This window comes from Notolepis coatsorum (genome assembly GCF_963971535.1).
Source record: "Notolepis coatsorum genome assembly, chromosome: 17".
NCBI lineage: Eukaryota > Metazoa > Chordata > Actinopteri > Aulopiformes > Paralepididae > Notolepis > Notolepis coatsorum.
The window spans coordinates 95,432,689-95,450,942 of NC_140181.1; the positions used below are offsets into that span (position 1 = coordinate 95,432,689).

General features: G+C 44.2%; 1 protein-coding gene across 1 annotated transcript in view; it reads left to right on the forward strand.

The window, feature by feature from the left end:
• dnmt3ba (DNA (cytosine-5-)-methyltransferase 3 beta, duplicate a) overlaps nt 1-18,254 on the forward strand; it is a 77,416-nt gene that overhangs the window by 10,695 nt on the left and 48,467 nt on the right. Inside the window, exons 7-11 of the mRNA XM_084333566.1 lie at nt 4,397-4,449; nt 8,190-8,333; nt 15,548-15,622; nt 17,074-17,223; nt 17,339-17,446. Coding sequence (XP_084189692.1) covers nt 4,397-4,449; nt 8,190-8,333; nt 15,548-15,622; nt 17,074-17,223; nt 17,339-17,446 — 530 coding nt within the window. The remainder of the gene's footprint in view (nt 1-4,396; nt 4,450-8,189; nt 8,334-15,547; nt 15,623-17,073; nt 17,224-17,338; nt 17,447-18,254) is intronic.

Genomic DNA, 18,254 nt, shown 5'->3' on the forward strand with positions numbered 1-18,254 from the left:
TTCAGGAGTGGGAGGCACCAACATGATACCTGGCCTGGCGAAGGCGAGGCCGGGGAAGCCCGCACTGTGTGCCTCAAAAGGTTTCGAGCCCCCCTGCTGACAACACTTAAGTTGACAGACGTAACACCAGGCTCAACCAACACAGTTCAAGGTGTGGGAGCCGCTTGACAGCACAACATTCTCACGGACAGACCCAGGCTCAGCCATCAACTGGGTGTCAGCCCCTGTCCCCATGAGAAGCGAAAGGGGGGCCGCCCGCGCATCAACGAAGGCATGCGGCCCGCAGCCAAAGGAAACAATCAGAGCCCACTTTTTCCGCTGGTGTTGGGGAAGGGAGTGATCGAAGAGCGGGCTGCTCGCGGCAGGACGGTGACGGCTTGTTTGTTCAAGCCAAACCCATCCTACATGGCCGATCCCTCGGCCGCCAAGGCTGTCGGCCTTGTGGACACCTGTCGAATCAACGCCCAGGATACCTCCGGCAGGGGAAAACATGGCCGCCTGTCGAGGGCCTCGTCATCGCCGCTGACGAGGCCGTGCTCTCTCCTCTTCTGGCTGCGCGGTGTGAGGCGGTGTAGGGCCTAGGACAATACCGCCCGCGCTCCAGCAGAAGACCAAAATCCCCTGCGGAGAGGGGAACCCTGAGCGGTTATAGCTTGCGGCTGGGTCAAAGCTAATAACGTCAACAACCTCGCGCGATGTGTCGACGTCGGCTGGCCCTCAAGGCCCCGCCACCAGACACAATTTTTTTTAATAGAAGAAAACAGCAATTCGAACACAGTTCTAATCGTTGCCAATTCCATACCGTGGCGGTACAAGCTTTAACAGCCCACCAGCCACTCGCCAGGCCGACCCACCCATGGCGTCGGCCGGGCGGGGCACTGTTTCAATATGTCAAAAACAAAGGACTGATGTTAACACGGAGCACCAGTGGTGGTTGCAAACAGCAACCTCCACTGTGGTGTGCACCATGAAAGGGTTAAATGAATAAAAGAACTAAACCACAAAATACTGTAGAATGAGCAAACCCATACACACAAAGTTAAGGGGAGGCGGACCAGAGCGAACTAGTCCCGCCTTCATTCAAAATATTCACAACAGCACACCAGCCCTAGTTTAGCCCATTTACCAAAAAAGGTAAACAAAGCCCCCCCCCGCACTACTCCCCCAGTATACCGATTGACCGTCAGTATGAATGGTTGAGAGGAGAGAAAACTGTAGCAAGACAGACCTTCTCATAGCAGAGTGACAAAACGAAACAATAGCCCACTACACAGGGCCGCCTCAGGGGGTGGGGGGCCTCGCGTCTAAATACGCACAGGGCCTCACATTTCTCCCAGGCGGCCCTGCCCTTATACTACTGCAGCCTAGCATGAGGCGATGTGGGACCCAGATCAACAATTGCCTGCGCACAGTGGAGATACAATAGGTATCATAGGAGATTAGGGGTATCTCATAAGGCTCAGAGCGGGACGCGAAAGCAAATACGATATATAACCCTTTCACTGTGACAATACAGAATGTTAACCCTTTCACTGCGACAATACAGAAGGTTAACCCTTTCACTGCCACGCGACAAAGGGTTGACCCTTTCACTACAGAAGGTTAACCCTTTCACCACCACACTAAAGACCGTCTGTAGTGTGGTAGTGAAAAGGTTAACCTGCTGTTGTGTGGTAGTGAAAAGGTTAACTAGCAGTGTAAACCAGTCAGGATTTACATAATGAGGAAAAAATATGCGGCCATTGAAATTTTTTTTGCAGTAGAATTTTATAGCCTATTCATCCACAGAGTTTGTCCATTAACCCTTTCACTACCACACGACAGAAGGTTAACCCTTTCACTACCACACTACAGACCGTTGGAGCTCAGGATCAGCCTCCAGCGTCGGCTGCTCTGGGGATCCACGCTCACCACCAACATACAGGCGCCTCATTAGCTCTCAATACGAACAACTGCAAACAGGCAGCAATGCTTCTTAACCCTTTCACTACCACACTACAGACGGTTAACCTTTCACTACCACACTACAGAAGGTTAACCTTTCACTACCACACTACAGAAGGTTAACCTTTCACTACCACACTACAGAAGGTTAACCTTTCACTACCACACTACAGAAGGTTAACCTTTCACTACCACACTACAGGCGGTTAACCTTTCACTACCACACTACAGACGGTTAACCTTTCACTACCACACTACAGAAGGTTAACCTTTCACTACCACACTACAGGCGGTTAACCTTTCACTACCACACTACAGACGGTTAACCTTTCACTACCACACTACAGAAGGTTAACCTTTCACTACCACACTACAGAAGGTTAACCTTTCACTACCACACTACAGAAGGTTAACCTTTCACTACCACACTACAGAAGGTTAACCTTTCACTACCACACCACAGAAGGTTAACCTTTCACTACCACACTACAGAAGGTTAACCTTTCACTACCACACTACAGAAGGTTAACCTTTCACTACCACACTAGACGGTTAATCCCCATTAATCTGTAGTGTGGTTGTGAAAGGGTTAACCCTTTGTCGTGTGGCGGTGAAAGGGTTATTAACCTTCTGTATTGTGGCAGTGAACGGGTTAACCATTTGGTAGTGTGGTAGTGAAAGGGTTAAATAGTATGGCCCCAAGACACAGGTACCTTTCTGTGTTAGTATATGTGTAACGGAGGTCCGTGAGTAATATCCCCAGTCACGATGGACGTGTGTGTTGTGAAGTGACTGTGGCAGTAAGCGGGCTGCGAGTTAAACTCACTTCCCCATAGCAGGGTTAAAAGACACATAGATACCGTACCAAGCAGTGAATTCACCTCTTAGTGCAGCAGTCTATGTTGTCGCCCACGGCGTGGGAGACCCGGGTTCGAAACTCCCTCGGGGCATCGACATTTAACGCAACGCAGAAGGAGTAATATACGATAGGTCACATATGCATTATACAGGGCTCCTGCTGCGTTCTGGTTTAATAATCAGAAATGTAGGCCTTCAGTCAATTAAATTCGTTTTATTGAATTAGATCATTTTGCATGTTTTATCATGAGGATCAGTATTTATTTTAGTATTTTAATGGCTATAGCTGAGACCTGAGTACTGTATTTCGTGCTTCCATGTCCCATGGAAAAATTACAATAAACATGACTTTGACTTGACTTTGAAAAAGGTCTTAAATATGATTCTGATAGGTCTTAAAATTTATTGGATCAGGAAGTTACTTCTATGTTGCGATAACTTTTGTTTATCACATTTAAATATTTTTGGGGGAGATGTCCGGGCTGCAAAGTAAGCAGTATGGTAATAGCCTCATTAGTTACTTCTGAATTTTCCTTCATACTTTTCTTTAACATTATTGCTGTGAAATAGGTATTCAATTCTATTCAAAGTAGTCTTTAAAAAGTCTTAAACTGGAACCCTAGCAGGAACTCTGATCATAAGTATGATTTGTGGACTAGGTTTTCATAATAAATGCAGTGCGGGTGACTGAGCGTCCCTGTATGCACCCGTTTCTGGATTGCCATTAATCCCATTAGGATTGTCTCTAAGCATTGTCTGGTACACAGAATGTAAGTGCGTTTTGGAAAAACTATTTTACACAGTTGTAATGGCTCATATTAGTAATGTGTGGACTTCTAATGTATTGCATGTTTACCAAAAATCAGTTATGTTCGATTGTTAACCAATGGTTTGACTGTTAAACCAATATAGTTATCGGAAACCATAATAAGTCGATACATATATTGTAATTGAAAAATGTTAATTACATTTTCATTGTTCCAAATCGTGGTGTTTCACTTAACCTGATCTCTGAATTGTTGCTGATTGATATGTTGTTTTCCAGAGGTGAATTGCCTTAATGGGACAGTGAAGCCATGTACAGTTCTCCTGAAGACGATAATAAGTAAGAGAGACTGCGTCAATAGGGATAATGATATTTAGTAATCACCTATGTCACTTGATGACAGTTTAAGTGATACATAGGTGATACACTACCAGGGAATGCTTATAACAATATATTCATTTTCTATTCATCTCATTATTGTACAAATATTTAATCAGATTTTAAATGTATTCAGGTCAAAAGGTTGATATCATCCATCTACTTTTAACATGGGAAAGAAAAACACAAACTTAACCATGTCTTTCTCTCTTTCCCTTTCTCTTCTCTCTCGCTTTCCCTTTCTCTCTTTTCTTTTTCTCTCTCTCTTTCGCTTTCCCTTTCTCTCTCTTTTCTTTCTCTCGCTTTCCCTTTCTCTCTCTCTTTCTCTCGCTTTCCCTTTCTCTCTCTTCTTTCTTTCTCTCTCTCGCTTTCCCTTTCTCTCTCTCTTTCTCCCTCTTTTTCCCTTTCTCTCTCTCGCTTTCCCTTTCTCTCTTTTCCTTCCTCCCAAAGGGCCAAATAATGAAAATAACACATTTGTAGAGGAGGGCATTACATGGAAAGAGGTAATGTATTCAGTCTACCGTTTGTTTATTTATAATTTTCATTTTATTGTAAAATTACTAACATGGAGGAGAAAAAAAGCGATTGCATTTTTATATGACTGACAAATGAAACTCGCCTGTCTTCTTCAGATATGCCTGCCCTAAAACTGTCACAGGTGGCACTTCAGACCACCTCGTTTTAAAATCTGACTTTTATACTGTCGACTAAAACTCATAACAGTAGCAATGTAGTTTATTTCTCTCATATTTCTATATTCAGATCTAATTTTATTGCCTATATTTTTGTATTTCTACTATTACCCTGTCTATACCTGTACCCCCCATCCCCATGCTGCTAGGATACCCGAATTTCCCCCAAGGGGATCACTAAAAGTGTGAGGAAAAGGGGTTATTGTGGAGCCCAATAGCGAACACAGGAGGAGAGAGAATGGAGCGGTTTAGGGTGTTTTAATAGTTTCCCCCCCAAACAGACATGTATCACATATAGGAATGTATACGGACGGGGATGAATGTTCTTGAGGGGGTAGCACAGGTGTACTCCTTGTGTAGTACGAGATGGTCCTTGAGCAGGTGCACTCCTCGTGCAGTATGAGAGGATGGTAGACACTGGCTGTGTCGGGGTTGATAACAGGAACTCCGTAGTCAAGCACCAGGGGTCCAGACGGGCACGCTGGAGTGGAGGTCCTGGGTGACACTGGAACGGATGTCCTTGGGCACAAGAGAGGGAGGTTAGAACAGGGAATGTCAACAAGAGCGGGTAGTAGAGCTTCAGGTCGAGACGTCGTACCTGGGAAGGCAGTTTGACACTGCGCCGCCGGATGACAGGCTCTGCCAGATGATATAGAGCCTGCTTGATGAGGTAATCCCTTGCAGCCGTGCTGATTGATCCTCATCAGGCAGGCTCGGGCCCCGATCGTGACAACAAGAATATCTTATCTTATGACATTAATCAAAGAATATTCATGGCTCTTTTTTTGTGATCAAATATTTTTATTAAATTTTTTTCAAACATGAAACAAAGACATATCACAATACAATAATAATAATAATAATACATAAAAGACATCCCAATGCAACAACTTAACACAACATGACAAGACAATATTTGAGACAGATTGCACAGTGACCAACCCGAGCCCCCCCCCATCAACCATGATCCCCAACCCTCGAAGACCCCGAGTCCGGTGCCCCAGCGAGTCAAAGCATCAGCCTCTTTAACACCACAACCCGCCGAGGCCCCGAACCAGGGCCCCCCCCCCACTCCGCGACCATCCGACCCAAATCCAAAGGGGCCCAAGACATATACATAACCAACCATAAAAAAAAAAAAAAGGGAAAAACATTCCCAGTACATATGCATAAATGTTCCGGTGGCACCGTTTGGACATAAGGTACATCGAGAGTCAGGTCTGAGACCCATTAGATTCAGTCGTCTAGGGGTCAAATAAGTCCTATGAAATCTTTTTTAATGAATCTGTTGGTGATCTGGGTTGCGTGAGGACAGCCGGACATTTTCCCAGACCGCATCCCAATCAAAATCTACATCCAACTCCGGGACATCCTTTCTCCAAATCGTATCCAGGGGGAGGTCCTTATACGAGGACGTAAGTAAGTGGCGATAAAAGTCAGAAATGAAGCCTCTCGATGTCTCTTTGTCATAAAATTATTTGTGAAAACGCTGATGCTCTAGTGCAGGGGTTCCCAAACTTTTCAGGCCGGGACCCAGAAAATAAGGCGTCAGAGAGCCTTAAATGCACATCGTCAGGTTTTCCTTTTTTTTTTTTTGCCCAGGCGACCGATTTTTTAAGCCAAATATCACTTCAATCCTATTAAGTTAGTTCAAGTTAGTTATTCATTTATATGTGCTATTTATGAGAGGGCTAACTTGTTGCAAAATAATAATGATAATAATAATAGCCTCATTAAAATACTATTGTTGCTTCGGTTGTTTTCAGCGTTTTATGTGCATAATCTGTTATTTAGTTTGAAATGTTCGTTGAAATAAGTAGATTTTTCGTTTTTGTTTATTAAGTTAATATAAAACCATATAGTCACATTTTAGAATACAATAGAATAGAATTTTAGAATACAACTAGAAACACTGTCCTGGCCTGCTTCTAAGTTCAGTGGCCTGAAAAGAAAAAAAAAAAATTGATTTTTTTTTTTAAATCATCTCGCGGCCCTCCTGTGGCTGCTCGCGGCCCACCTTTGGGTCGCAACCCCGACTTTGGGAACCACTGCTCTAGTGGAACATCCCATGGAACGCCATGAGCCCTCAGAGCTGCTCTTATTTGTAAATAAAAGAAAAAGGAGGTTCCGGGGAGATCATATCCGTTGGATAGATCTTGGAAGGAACGGAGACCAGAGTTATCGAAGATATCCCCCAGCGTGTGGATGCCTTTCTTTTCCCATCTAGGGTACCTAATAGGTTGTTGTCCAATAAGGAGTAAATTGTTATAAAAAAGAGGGGAATGCATGTGCCATTTATGGCGGTTAGTACATGCTTTCTGGGTGTCACGCCAGGTCTGGATCACATGTGTGATAAGAGGGCCAAATCGTAATTTGCATTGCTTAATTGGAATGTTGGTATACACAATATCCTGAAGTCTATGTGGGGACACCATCTTCTCCTCCAATGGTCGCCAAGACACGGCTGCTTGAGCATAAAACCAAGTGATCAGAGGTCTCAGAGAGAAAGCTTGAAAATAATATTTAAAGTCTGGAAATGCTAAGCCTCCATCGAGTTTATTTCTTTGGGCAGTTGATCTCTTCAAGCGCAGGCGTTTGTTGTTCCAAATGAATTTATATGAGGCAGAGTGCAATTTCTGCCAGTAACCAACAGGAGGAGGCAACGGGAGCATTGAACTGATAAAATTAATTCTGGGTAAAATATTCATTTTAATTATTGACGCACGGGCCTGTAATGAATTTTTTTATTTGGACCATCTGTTGAAGTCATTCGCAATCCTGTCACCCAAGCTGGAGTAATTATACCTTACCGTCTGGCTAATAGTGGGGAATATTTCAATCCCGAGACATTTAAAGTGCTCCACCATAAGTATGTTTGCAGGTAGGATGGTAGCCTTCGCAGGCTCATTAAGTGGAAGAAAGGCAGATTTTGGCCAGTTGATCTTAAAGCCGGACAGGCTGCCAAATTCATCTATCACGCTGAGCAGGTGAGGTAAAGAGACGGAGGGATGCTGCATAAACAGGAGTACATCATCTGCGTATACGCTGATATGGTGATGTGTGTCCTGAATTGAAACAGGAGATATAATTTGGGATTGTCTTATGTATTGAGCTAGAGGTTCGAGGGATAAGGCGAAAAGTCCGGGACTAAGAGGACAACCCTGTCTAGACGAGCGCGAGACAGAGAAGAGTGGCGAGCAGAGCTAGAATATTCATGGCTCTTGAATGCATTTAATTGGACTCTTTTTCTTTGCCTGTATGCTTGTTTTCAGTAGTCTGAAGAACCAAAGATGTGTGCCAAGTAGTAACTTTTTTAAAGGTGGATCTCCAGACCACTCAACCTCCCACCCTCGTTTTCAATCTTACTTAGTCATTTGCTCTTTCCTTAATCCTATTTTTTCCTTTTTTTAGATGGCCAACTTAATGATTTGATTAGTGCATCGCCTTTAACACAGTATATGTGTGTATGAAAGAGAGGTGGGAGAGTGCATTCTATACTTGCATGTGTGTGTTCTGTATGTGTGTGTAATGAGAGTGTGTCCATTTCTCAGAGGTCCAGTAGGGGAAGTTATGGCTGGGAGACAAGTTTACGCCAGAAGCCACAGGTCCGTTCAGTGTTTCAGGCTGGCGCCGGTGCCCGGAACAAGCCTATAGATCTTGCGATGGAAGACAAAAAGGAGTCCCAAGATGAGCCGGTAGGTGTACTTGAGAATACTACCCCAGTATCTGAAATCTGAACACCCCAGTTCGGGGAGATACCCCGCCTCCCCATGTTAAAACATTTAGTTTGAACTAAATAGCGAATGTGAGATAATCCAACAAGCAAGCTAGCTGGCTGCTGTCATTGCTAACGCTAGCAGACCAGGCTAGCGTATTTCCGGGAACAAAAGCATTAATTCTGAATGTTACATCACTGATGCTTGAAATGTGAGAGCTTTGTGAAACAACATGGCAAACGTACAAAACGTTGCTACCATTTAACATCTCCAGTCTCTCTTTCTTCATATTTCTTTTCTGTTCTCCCAGCTGTTAACAGACTGTTATGCTACCTGGCTATCTAGCGAGCTGTACCCAGCATGCCACTCAGTGGTGTAACAGTTAATAGGGTCCCCTCTCAATACACTACACAGTGTAGTTGCCGGTAAAGACGAGGGAAAATATATATTTTTTAGACAAAATTATATTAGCATAAACTGTTGGATTAAAAAATATATTTAATGATTAGAACATTAGAAAATCCCTAGTGTTATGTTTGTTTGTTTGTTCTCTCACTTTCATTTTCCCCCTATTAACACATTCAGCGCCAGAGGTGTGGGTCGTATGTGTGTGCCAGCGCTTTAATGAATAGGGATACATGCCGGTGTTTGCAGTGCTAAAACTATATTAAATATTATATCTATGGATCTAATAATATATTCGATTGTCATTGAGTTTCTTCCGGTCAAGATGCAAAAAACAGATAATTTCTTCATCCATACATTCCCGTTTTATACCGTGGTGAATATGAGTATAGTTTTAGAGTAATTCTGTGTAATCCCATGAAACGCCGCTAAGCAGCGTTTAGTGCATGTCACTAGAAACCGTGCCATTCCTCGTTTGGATCAACAATCAATCTGAAATCAACGCTATATTATCCGTATTTTGTTTCATCATGCAAGCATGAAAGGGTGGGGGGGGGTTTCTATGCTTCGATCGTCACCAACGGCATACGTTGTGGAGTAACGTTACATAATACTACAGGATCACAATGAACGCATGCTCGGATCAACGCAAGATTGATACCATATAGCACTTACCTTGACTAGGATGTACTGCAAAAAGAATATTCCAATTATCTGATCGCCATTCCAAGTATTGATGTCGATCGTGTTGCCAACATAATCCACCAAAGTACATTGGCTGTGCTTTATTATCCCCAATCCATGTGTTATAAACGTTACTACTGCCCGACTAGGACAACCTGGACCGGACTTTTTAGATCGACGTACAGGCGGAGCCAGAGAGATTCCAAGGATGTGCAATACCGGCCGCAAGGCGTTAGGCGGCGGTATTGGATGTTTGCAATCTCAGACCCATTCCCAATCAGGCTCCCTCCATGGATTATGAATGGAACTTTTATTATTTTATTATTATTATTATTATTATTATTATTATTATTATTATTATTATTATTATTATTATTATTATTATTATTATTATTATTATTATTTATTTAAAGCAACACTGGCGGGTACGTCATACGACCGTCAGACACTTATGGACCTAAACCCCGGGCTCAAAGAGGAGTTTGGAGACACTTTAGACCTAGAATGGCCAGCAGAAATCAGACGGGAGAATGGCGGCAAGGAAAAGAACAAAGGGTACGGCAGGAAGAGACACAGAGGGAGACGTGGAGGTATTAGGCTGAGACTAAAAAGAGCTGCTTACCGCCCAGCAATTCCATCCATCTTTCTGGCGAATGCCCGTTCGTTGGAGGGTAGGATGGATGACCTAAGGGCGAGGGTCCGGTTCCAACGGGAGATGAGAGACATCAACATCATGTGTCTCACGGAGACATGGCTCACGTCGGCGACTCCGGATCATAGCATCTCTCCCTCGGACGCCTTCACCGTACTACGTGCAGATCGAAAGGCTGCCTCAGGAAAGAGCATCGGCGGCGGGGTCTGCCTCCTCACGAACAATTCCTGGGTTAATCCCGAAGGGGTGCATGTTCTCTCGAACTCGTGTTCCCCGGACATGGAACACCTTTCTATCCTGTGCCGTCCGTTTCATCTCCCCAGGGAGTTCACCGCGGTCATCATGACCGCCGTATATATTCCCCCACACGCGAATACGGGCAAAGCGCTGGGAGAACTACACGATCACCTCAACAGACACCAGATCAAACATCCAGACGCAGCAATGGTAGTGGCCGGCGATTTCAACCAGGCAAACCTGAAGAAAGTGATGCCGTCCTTTTTTCAGCACATCGCTTGCTCCACCAGAGGGAAGAACACACTCGACCACTGTTATTCCCCGTTCAGAGCCGGCTACAAGGCAGTAGCCGCTCCGCCATTAACGGGGTCCTCAAGCTCGAGCGACCACGACTCCATCTTGCTATTTCCGGCATATCAACAAAGATCACGTGACGCCGTCGTGTTACGTGAGACAAAGAAGTGGACCGACGAATCAGAGGCCACGCTCCAGGACGTGTTTACAGACACAGATTGGGATATGTTCAAAGGAAGCGCCAGTGACGTCAGCGAGCTCGCAGACACAGTGGTGAGCTACATAACAACAATAGCTGATGGTATTGTCCTCAGGAAAATGGTGCGGGTTTTCCCAAACCAGAAACCGTGGGTGGACAGCACTATTAGAGCAGCTCTGAACTCTCGCACCACCGCCTACAACCTGGGTAGAGAGTCAGGAAACATGGAGGAGTATAAGGCTTCAGTCTATACTCTACGCAAGGCTGTTAAACTTGCTAAGAGGACATATGCTGACAAACTGGAGACACAAATGGCACAAAACGACACAAGAGGATTATGGCAGGGACTGAAGACAATAACTGACTATAAAGTCAGCGCCCCCTCAATGGGGAGCGACGACGCCTCCCTCGCGGACAAGCTCAACACCTTCTACGCTCGGTTTGGTGTAGACAGTGGCGCTGCTGGCTCTCCGGCTAGTGACGTCACTGGCGCGCCGGCTGTTGTGGGGGGGGGGGGGGCAACCGCGGGGGGGGCGGGGACGCTCTCTTGTTGTCGGAACACAGTGTGAGAAGAGCATTTATGCAGGTGAACACCAGGAAGGCTGCTGGCCCAGATGGCATAACAGGACGCATACTCAAGTCCTGTGCCAACCAGCTGGCCCCAGTGTTCACCGCCATATTTAATCAATCCCTGGCGGAGTCAGTGGTCCCTGCCTGCTTCAAGATGTCTACCATCATCCCTGTACCGAAGAAACCCTCCCCAACATGTCCAAATGACTACAGACCGGTGGCACTCACCTCTGTGGTCATGAAATGTTTCGAGAGGCTGGTCAAGGACCACATTTGTGCCTCCCTCCCCAGTGATATGGACCCTATGCAATTTGCATACAGGACAAACAGGTCCACCGACGACGCGGTCTCCCAGGTACTGCACAGCACCCTCTCGCACCTTGACCGTCAGAAGGGGGGCTATGTGAGACTGTTGTTCATTGACTACAGCTCAGCGTTCAACACCATAGTCCCCACCAGACTGGTGGACAAGCTGATCGAGCTAGGTCTGAGCTCCGCCCTGAGCGCCTGGGTACTGGACTTTCTGAGCGAAAGACCCCAGGCGGTCAGGGTGGGGGGTCAGACCTCCAACACCATCACCCTGAGCATCGGGTCCCCCCAGGGCTGTGTTCTGAGCCCCCTGCCGTACTCACTCTACACACACGATTGTGTGGCCAAGTTCAGCTCCAACTCTATAGTGAAGTTTGCAGACGACACGGTGGTGGTGGGGCTGATCTCGGACAACGACGAGAAGGCCTACCGGGAGGAGGTTGAGGTACTGGAACGCTGGTGCCAGGACAACAGCCTGCTCCTGAACATTGGTAAAACCAAGGAGCTGATCGTGGATTATAGGAGAGGACAGCAGGAGACGCACACACCACTGATGATTAACGGGGCTACCGTGGACAGGGTGTGCAGCTTTAAGTACCTGGGGGTCCACATCTCAGAGGACCTGACATGGTCAACACACATAGACACAGTAGTAAAGAAGGCGAAACAGCGCCTCTACCACCTGAGACAGTTAAGGAAGTTCAGAGTATCGGGGAAGATACTCCAGTCCTTCTACTCAGGAGCTGTAGAGAGCATCCTGACCGGAAACATCACTGCCTGGTATGGAAACAGCACGGCACAGGACAAGAAGGCCCTACAGAGAGTGGTGCGCTCAGCCGAGCGTACCACGGGTATTGCACTACCTCCCCTGCAGGTTCTATACAACAAGAGGTGCAAATCCAGAGCCTGCAGAATAATGAAAGACCCCCACCACCACAATAACAGCCTGTTTCAGCTGCTGAGGTCAGGCAGACGCCTGCGAACCCCAGCTACTAGGACAGAGAGGCTTAGGCTTAGCTTCTTCCCCCAGGCCATCAGAGTCCTGAACAATGAACATTGAGTACCACAGAACACTGAACTATCCACACATAAGCACACATGAGCACACACACGACACGCACGCTGTGCACGCTCACACACTAGCAGCCACTTTAACACTTCAACATGAGCGGGCACACACTCATGCGCACACACTCACACTTATTGCCAAAAGGAAAAGCCACTTTAAATCAGTATTAGCAACAGTAACAGTGTATTGCACTACCAAAGCTACCTAGCATGTCCTATATGCTCTGTAAATAACTATGTACAGATACCGATTTTGATGTCACACCATGTTACCTGTTACCTGTTATTGCACAATTTTTTTTGTATTGGATTCTATTATATGTTGTACCCACTGTATTGCACATCGTTGCGGGCAAGACCACCCGCATTTCATTGTATACTCGTATGCCGTGACAAATAAAACTCTTGACTTGACTTGACTTGACTTGACTTGAAATAGCGAATAAAAGAAATAACGACCAAAACCCGCCTTTTCTTGGGTTTGACGCTCAAGCGATGGCGAGTTAACCTGACTTATCTTGGGTCTGGCGTCCAATGTGTTAACATTGGCATAGCATAGGTCTACCTCTTCCTTTCTGCAACAGGATTTGATCACTAAAGGATTTTAATGTCAGAAATCTATTATAATCAATGGGAAATAATTTTTTCTTTTGTGATACAATTTTCTTTATTTAATTTTTTCTCCCACATGAAGATACAACACAATACGATAACAATAATAATAAACAAGACTTCACAGGACAATAACAGCAATAATAATAATAATAACAATGACAATAAAAGATAAAAGTGTTAGTTTGTAAAAGTTAGGGGAGCAGTTAGAAGGTGCGACCTCACTTCATGACACCGGCCCCGCCCCCTATAAATGGAAAATCGATTACAATCTTTTTCTTGAAATATATTTTAATGACTGAAATCTATTACAATATTTGTATATTTTTATTTTTATTATAATTTTGTATTTTTTTCATAGATCTTCGGGAGGTTTTAATATCAATACATTTTATGCCTGTCTATAATTATGCCAATCGTATGCTCATTTTATGTCTATTTTGTGTCTACATCACTTCTGTGAAGCACTTTGGGCTGCAATTTTTGTATGAAAGGTGCTATACTATATTATTATAGGCGTTGATTTTGGGCATAGCTTTCAACACATTTTCAAATCCTTAAACTGAATTTGACAACGTCCTTTCTAATCAGAACGCATCAGGATACCTCCAAAGCCACACCCCGCTAGGTAGCTAGCAGGCAGCTATGTGTTAACAGCAGGCTTTTGTACATGCGCACAACTGTTATGCGCATTAAACAAGCGCACGTGTCACCTGAGGGTTTGAGAGACTGCTCACCCATTCCAGTCATTTGACTTGGTTGTTCGTTTTGATTGGATGTTGTTGTTTTAGCTCCCGCTTCCTACCGGAACAATGTTAATTTTTTTTGTCAAAACATCTTATTTGATTAATCTATCGATTACTGTTGATATAATAAGAAATCTGAAATGGTGTCAAAAATCGGTGTCCGCCTATTGATCCTTTAGGAATTGAATGGATTGCTGATGAATTTAGAACACCTATAAATTGGAAGTTGACTTCCCCAAGGCTCTGGAACGCCCTGCCCTCCCTTTAGCCCTGAGAACCACTCCCTCAGAGCTCATCTTTAACTCATTGGACGCCACTCACGAATAAAGTCAGGTTAACTCTGTCTTGAGCTGTGCGTCGATCTAAAGTGTCCAGGCGGGGTTTTCCTTGTCGGGCAGGACAAGCGTTTATAACGCATGGATTGAGGAGAATCAAGCACTCCCGGTTCATGTTCTTTGGTGGATTATGTTGGCAACACGATCGACATCAATACTTGGAATGGCGATCAGATAATTGGAATATTCTTTTTGGAGTACATCCTAGTCAAGGTAAGGGCTATATGGTATCAATCTTGCGTTGATACAAGAATCCCTTCACTGCAATCCGAGCGTATGTGTAAGGTGTGTGTGTAACGTATTCCGTTGGTGACGATCAAAGCATAGAAAAACGACCCCCCCCCCCCCCCCCCCCCACCCACCCTTTCATGCATTCATGATTAAACATAATACCGATAATATAGCATTGATTTCAGATTGATTGTTGATACAGGCGAGAAACGGCACGGTTTTTAGGGAAATGCACGTATTGCTGCATAGCGTCGTTTTCTGGAATTAGACAGGATTACTCTAAAACTATACTCATATTCACCACGGTATAAAACGGGAATGTATGGATGACATTTTTTTTTCTTTTTCACAAATTGAACGATAGATACTCGATGTCAAATGGGCAATAGTATTATATGCATAGCTATGATATATAATATAGTTTGAGCCCTGCAAACACCGCCATGTATTCCTATACTTTAAAGCGGTGGCCTTCTTACCACATGGTACACAGTGCCATCTGGCGCTGATTGAGTTAAAAGGCAGCTAAAAACCCACTTCTACAGGCAGGTTTTTTAAACACTCATAGCCGTTTTCTCTCTGTTCATGTCTGTTTTGTTCTTGTTTTTGTTTTAGTTTTTCGTTGTCTATTCTGGTGTTTTAGCAAATTTTTTATGTTTTTTTTCCTCTTCACATTTTAAAATGCTGTGAAGCACTCTGTGCACTAGTGCTGAGAAGGGCGCTATACAAATAAAGTTTTACTTACTTACATGTTCTGTAAGATATACTGTACACTCCTACGTTTACTCCTTCAAAAGATCTTATACAACCTATTATACAACATATCAAATCAAAATATGGTTGATTTTCAGGTGAAAATTGAGAGTCCACAATCCATTATGTCAACGCCAAGTCCCAGGGTTGGGAAGCGCCTCCACGTTTACCAGGTAACAGTGACACCTACTCTTTGTAACAAAGTGTAAAAGCATTTATTAGGGCTGACCCCGATTAGTCGAATAGTCGACTAATCGATCGAAATTGGAGCAGTAGTCGACTGCCAACCTCTTAGTCGAATGCAAATTTGTTTTTAAATAAAAAGTATAATATATATTTTTTTGTATCATTCTTTCCAAAAGCAAAGAGGCCTAGAAGCGTGGCTAACGTTAATGGCGCACATAGCAGAGATGCTAACTGCCTAAGAAAACACTGAAGGCAGTGGCGGCTAGGTGGTGCAGTGGGCAAGGCGCTCACCACCAATGCAGGAGACGCTGGGTTCGAGCCCAGCTCTCCGCATTGCTATCAGCTTGGCTGGTCATTCATACTAATACAATTGGCAGTATTAGGCGGTGGGAAGCTGATGGGTGGGGATCGGACGTTGTGGACAGCGACTCCTACAGGTCGGTTGGTGCGCTTGCGCAGCAGAATCAGGAAGCGACGGGGGCGGCGTGCCCTCCCATGCAGACCCCCGACGCTGAGAGATCGCGCTGTGCAGGTGAAAAGATGCGACGGCTGCTTCCTCGAGTACCGGAGGGGACACGTGATCTAAGGCTTCGTCCACATTGCAGCCGGCTTGTGGGAGGCATGGCCTAACAGCGTTCGAGACAGGGGAGGGTAGAATTGGACGATACGAAATTGGGATGGGAGAAAAATAGAAAATGGGAGAAAAAGTAGATAAAAAAAAAGAAAACACTGAAGGCACTGAGAGGATTTTACTCATCTAATGAACACAATAGACTAGACAAATATCAAGATGTATCCATCCACCAATTGCATGCTTTCGCAGAGGACAAGAAGCCTTCAGTTGACTCCTTCAGACATTAAGCACCCCCCACAGCCCAAATGGAATGATAAAAAAAGAAGAAAAAAATATGAATCTTTATTTAATAAAAAAAAAAATTGCATTGGTAGTCGACTATCAGTCGACTATCTGCAAATTTCGGCCAATCAAATTCGACTATACAAATCCTTAGTCAAGGTCAGCCCTAGTATTTAGTAAGTTCTTCAACTGTCTAGTAACCTAAGTAATCATGATCAGGTCAAAATGTAATTTGCTGCCTTTTTAAACATAACATTTTGTGCTTCACTATTTGTTAAAAAATATATATATATTTGAATTGTCAAAAAGAATAGTCAATTATAAAATGTTATTTTGTAGTTTGGCCTGCACGGATATAATGTATGACCCTCACCTGCACCCTGTGTATACTGTTTATTTTTCTCATATTTCATTTCAGATTTGATTTGATTGCCTACCGTATATTCATGTCTTTCACCCATTACCCTGTCCATACCTGTACCTCCCCTCCCCCATGCTGCTATGACACCCGAATTTCCCCAAGGCGATCAATAAAGGAATATCTTACATTTCTTCTCTCTTCCTCCACCTTTGCCTATCTAGGATGGGAAGGGATTCCTCACAGGAGAGCTCATCTGGGGGAAGGTGAAAGGCTTCTCCTGGTGGCCTGGATCGGTTATACCATGGAAGACTAGATTATCTCCGCCCGGAATGCGCAGAGTGGAGTGGTTTGGAGACGGCCTGTTCTCTGAGGTCAGAAATGTCATTCATTCAATCTATATACCGTATGCCTGACCCACAGGAACACTTTAGATGTCTAGTCTAAATAGACAGTGACTTGGTGTTCTTTGTGTCATCCTTTCTGCAGACCTATACAGAAGGACTCTTGCCGTTTTCTGCATTTACCAAGTGCTTCTGCAAGAACTCTTTTGCCAGTTTGCCCATATACAAAGATGCCATCTACCAGATCATGGAGGTAAGAGACCAACGCTGTCTTACAGACCTCTTGTTGCACCGTTCACACCATCAGAACCTTTCACACCAATTTACAATTCATCATTTCGTCATTTAGCTGACGCTTTTATCCAAAGCGACTTACAGATTGTGAACAACAAGTCAGCAGGAGGGGTACATCTCTGGCAGCTAAGGGTCAGTGGCGTTGTTCGTCAAATAGTGTCAAACTTGAGTGTTACACTATGAATGCATAGTAGTGTAGACATATTTAGCATAATAGGTAGTAGTATACGAGTAGTAGCATAGTATGAGGGTACATAATAGTAAAAAGAAGTACGTTTTATATATATTCTTTTTACACCACCAGACATCTTCCAGCATTGGGTTGCGCCAGCTATATAACTATATACGTATATAACTATATATATAGCTATAACTTAATAACCTCTTAAGCCCGATGAGCCCCGTATTGGGCTGAGATTTATTTCACATCACAAATAGATGAATACAGTTCGTATTAAGTGATGTGATTCTTTTTCAAATGTAGCCAAGAGTAAAGACCCTAACCCTATCAAAACAGCAGTCAAAGTATATATTTTCAGCACTATGTTTGTTTAGCAATGGTTTAAGTGTTATTAGCGAAATATGAGCTTATAAAAATCTCTGCACATTGCATCGGAAACCGGATGATTTAGACGCGAGGACATGACACATCATGAAATCGTTGTAGTCCTAAAAAAGACCTAGGGCTTTCGGTGGACATAGAAATTTCATAAAACTACACTACCCAGCTCACGCCAGCCACAGACATAGGAAGTCTAACCATTTTT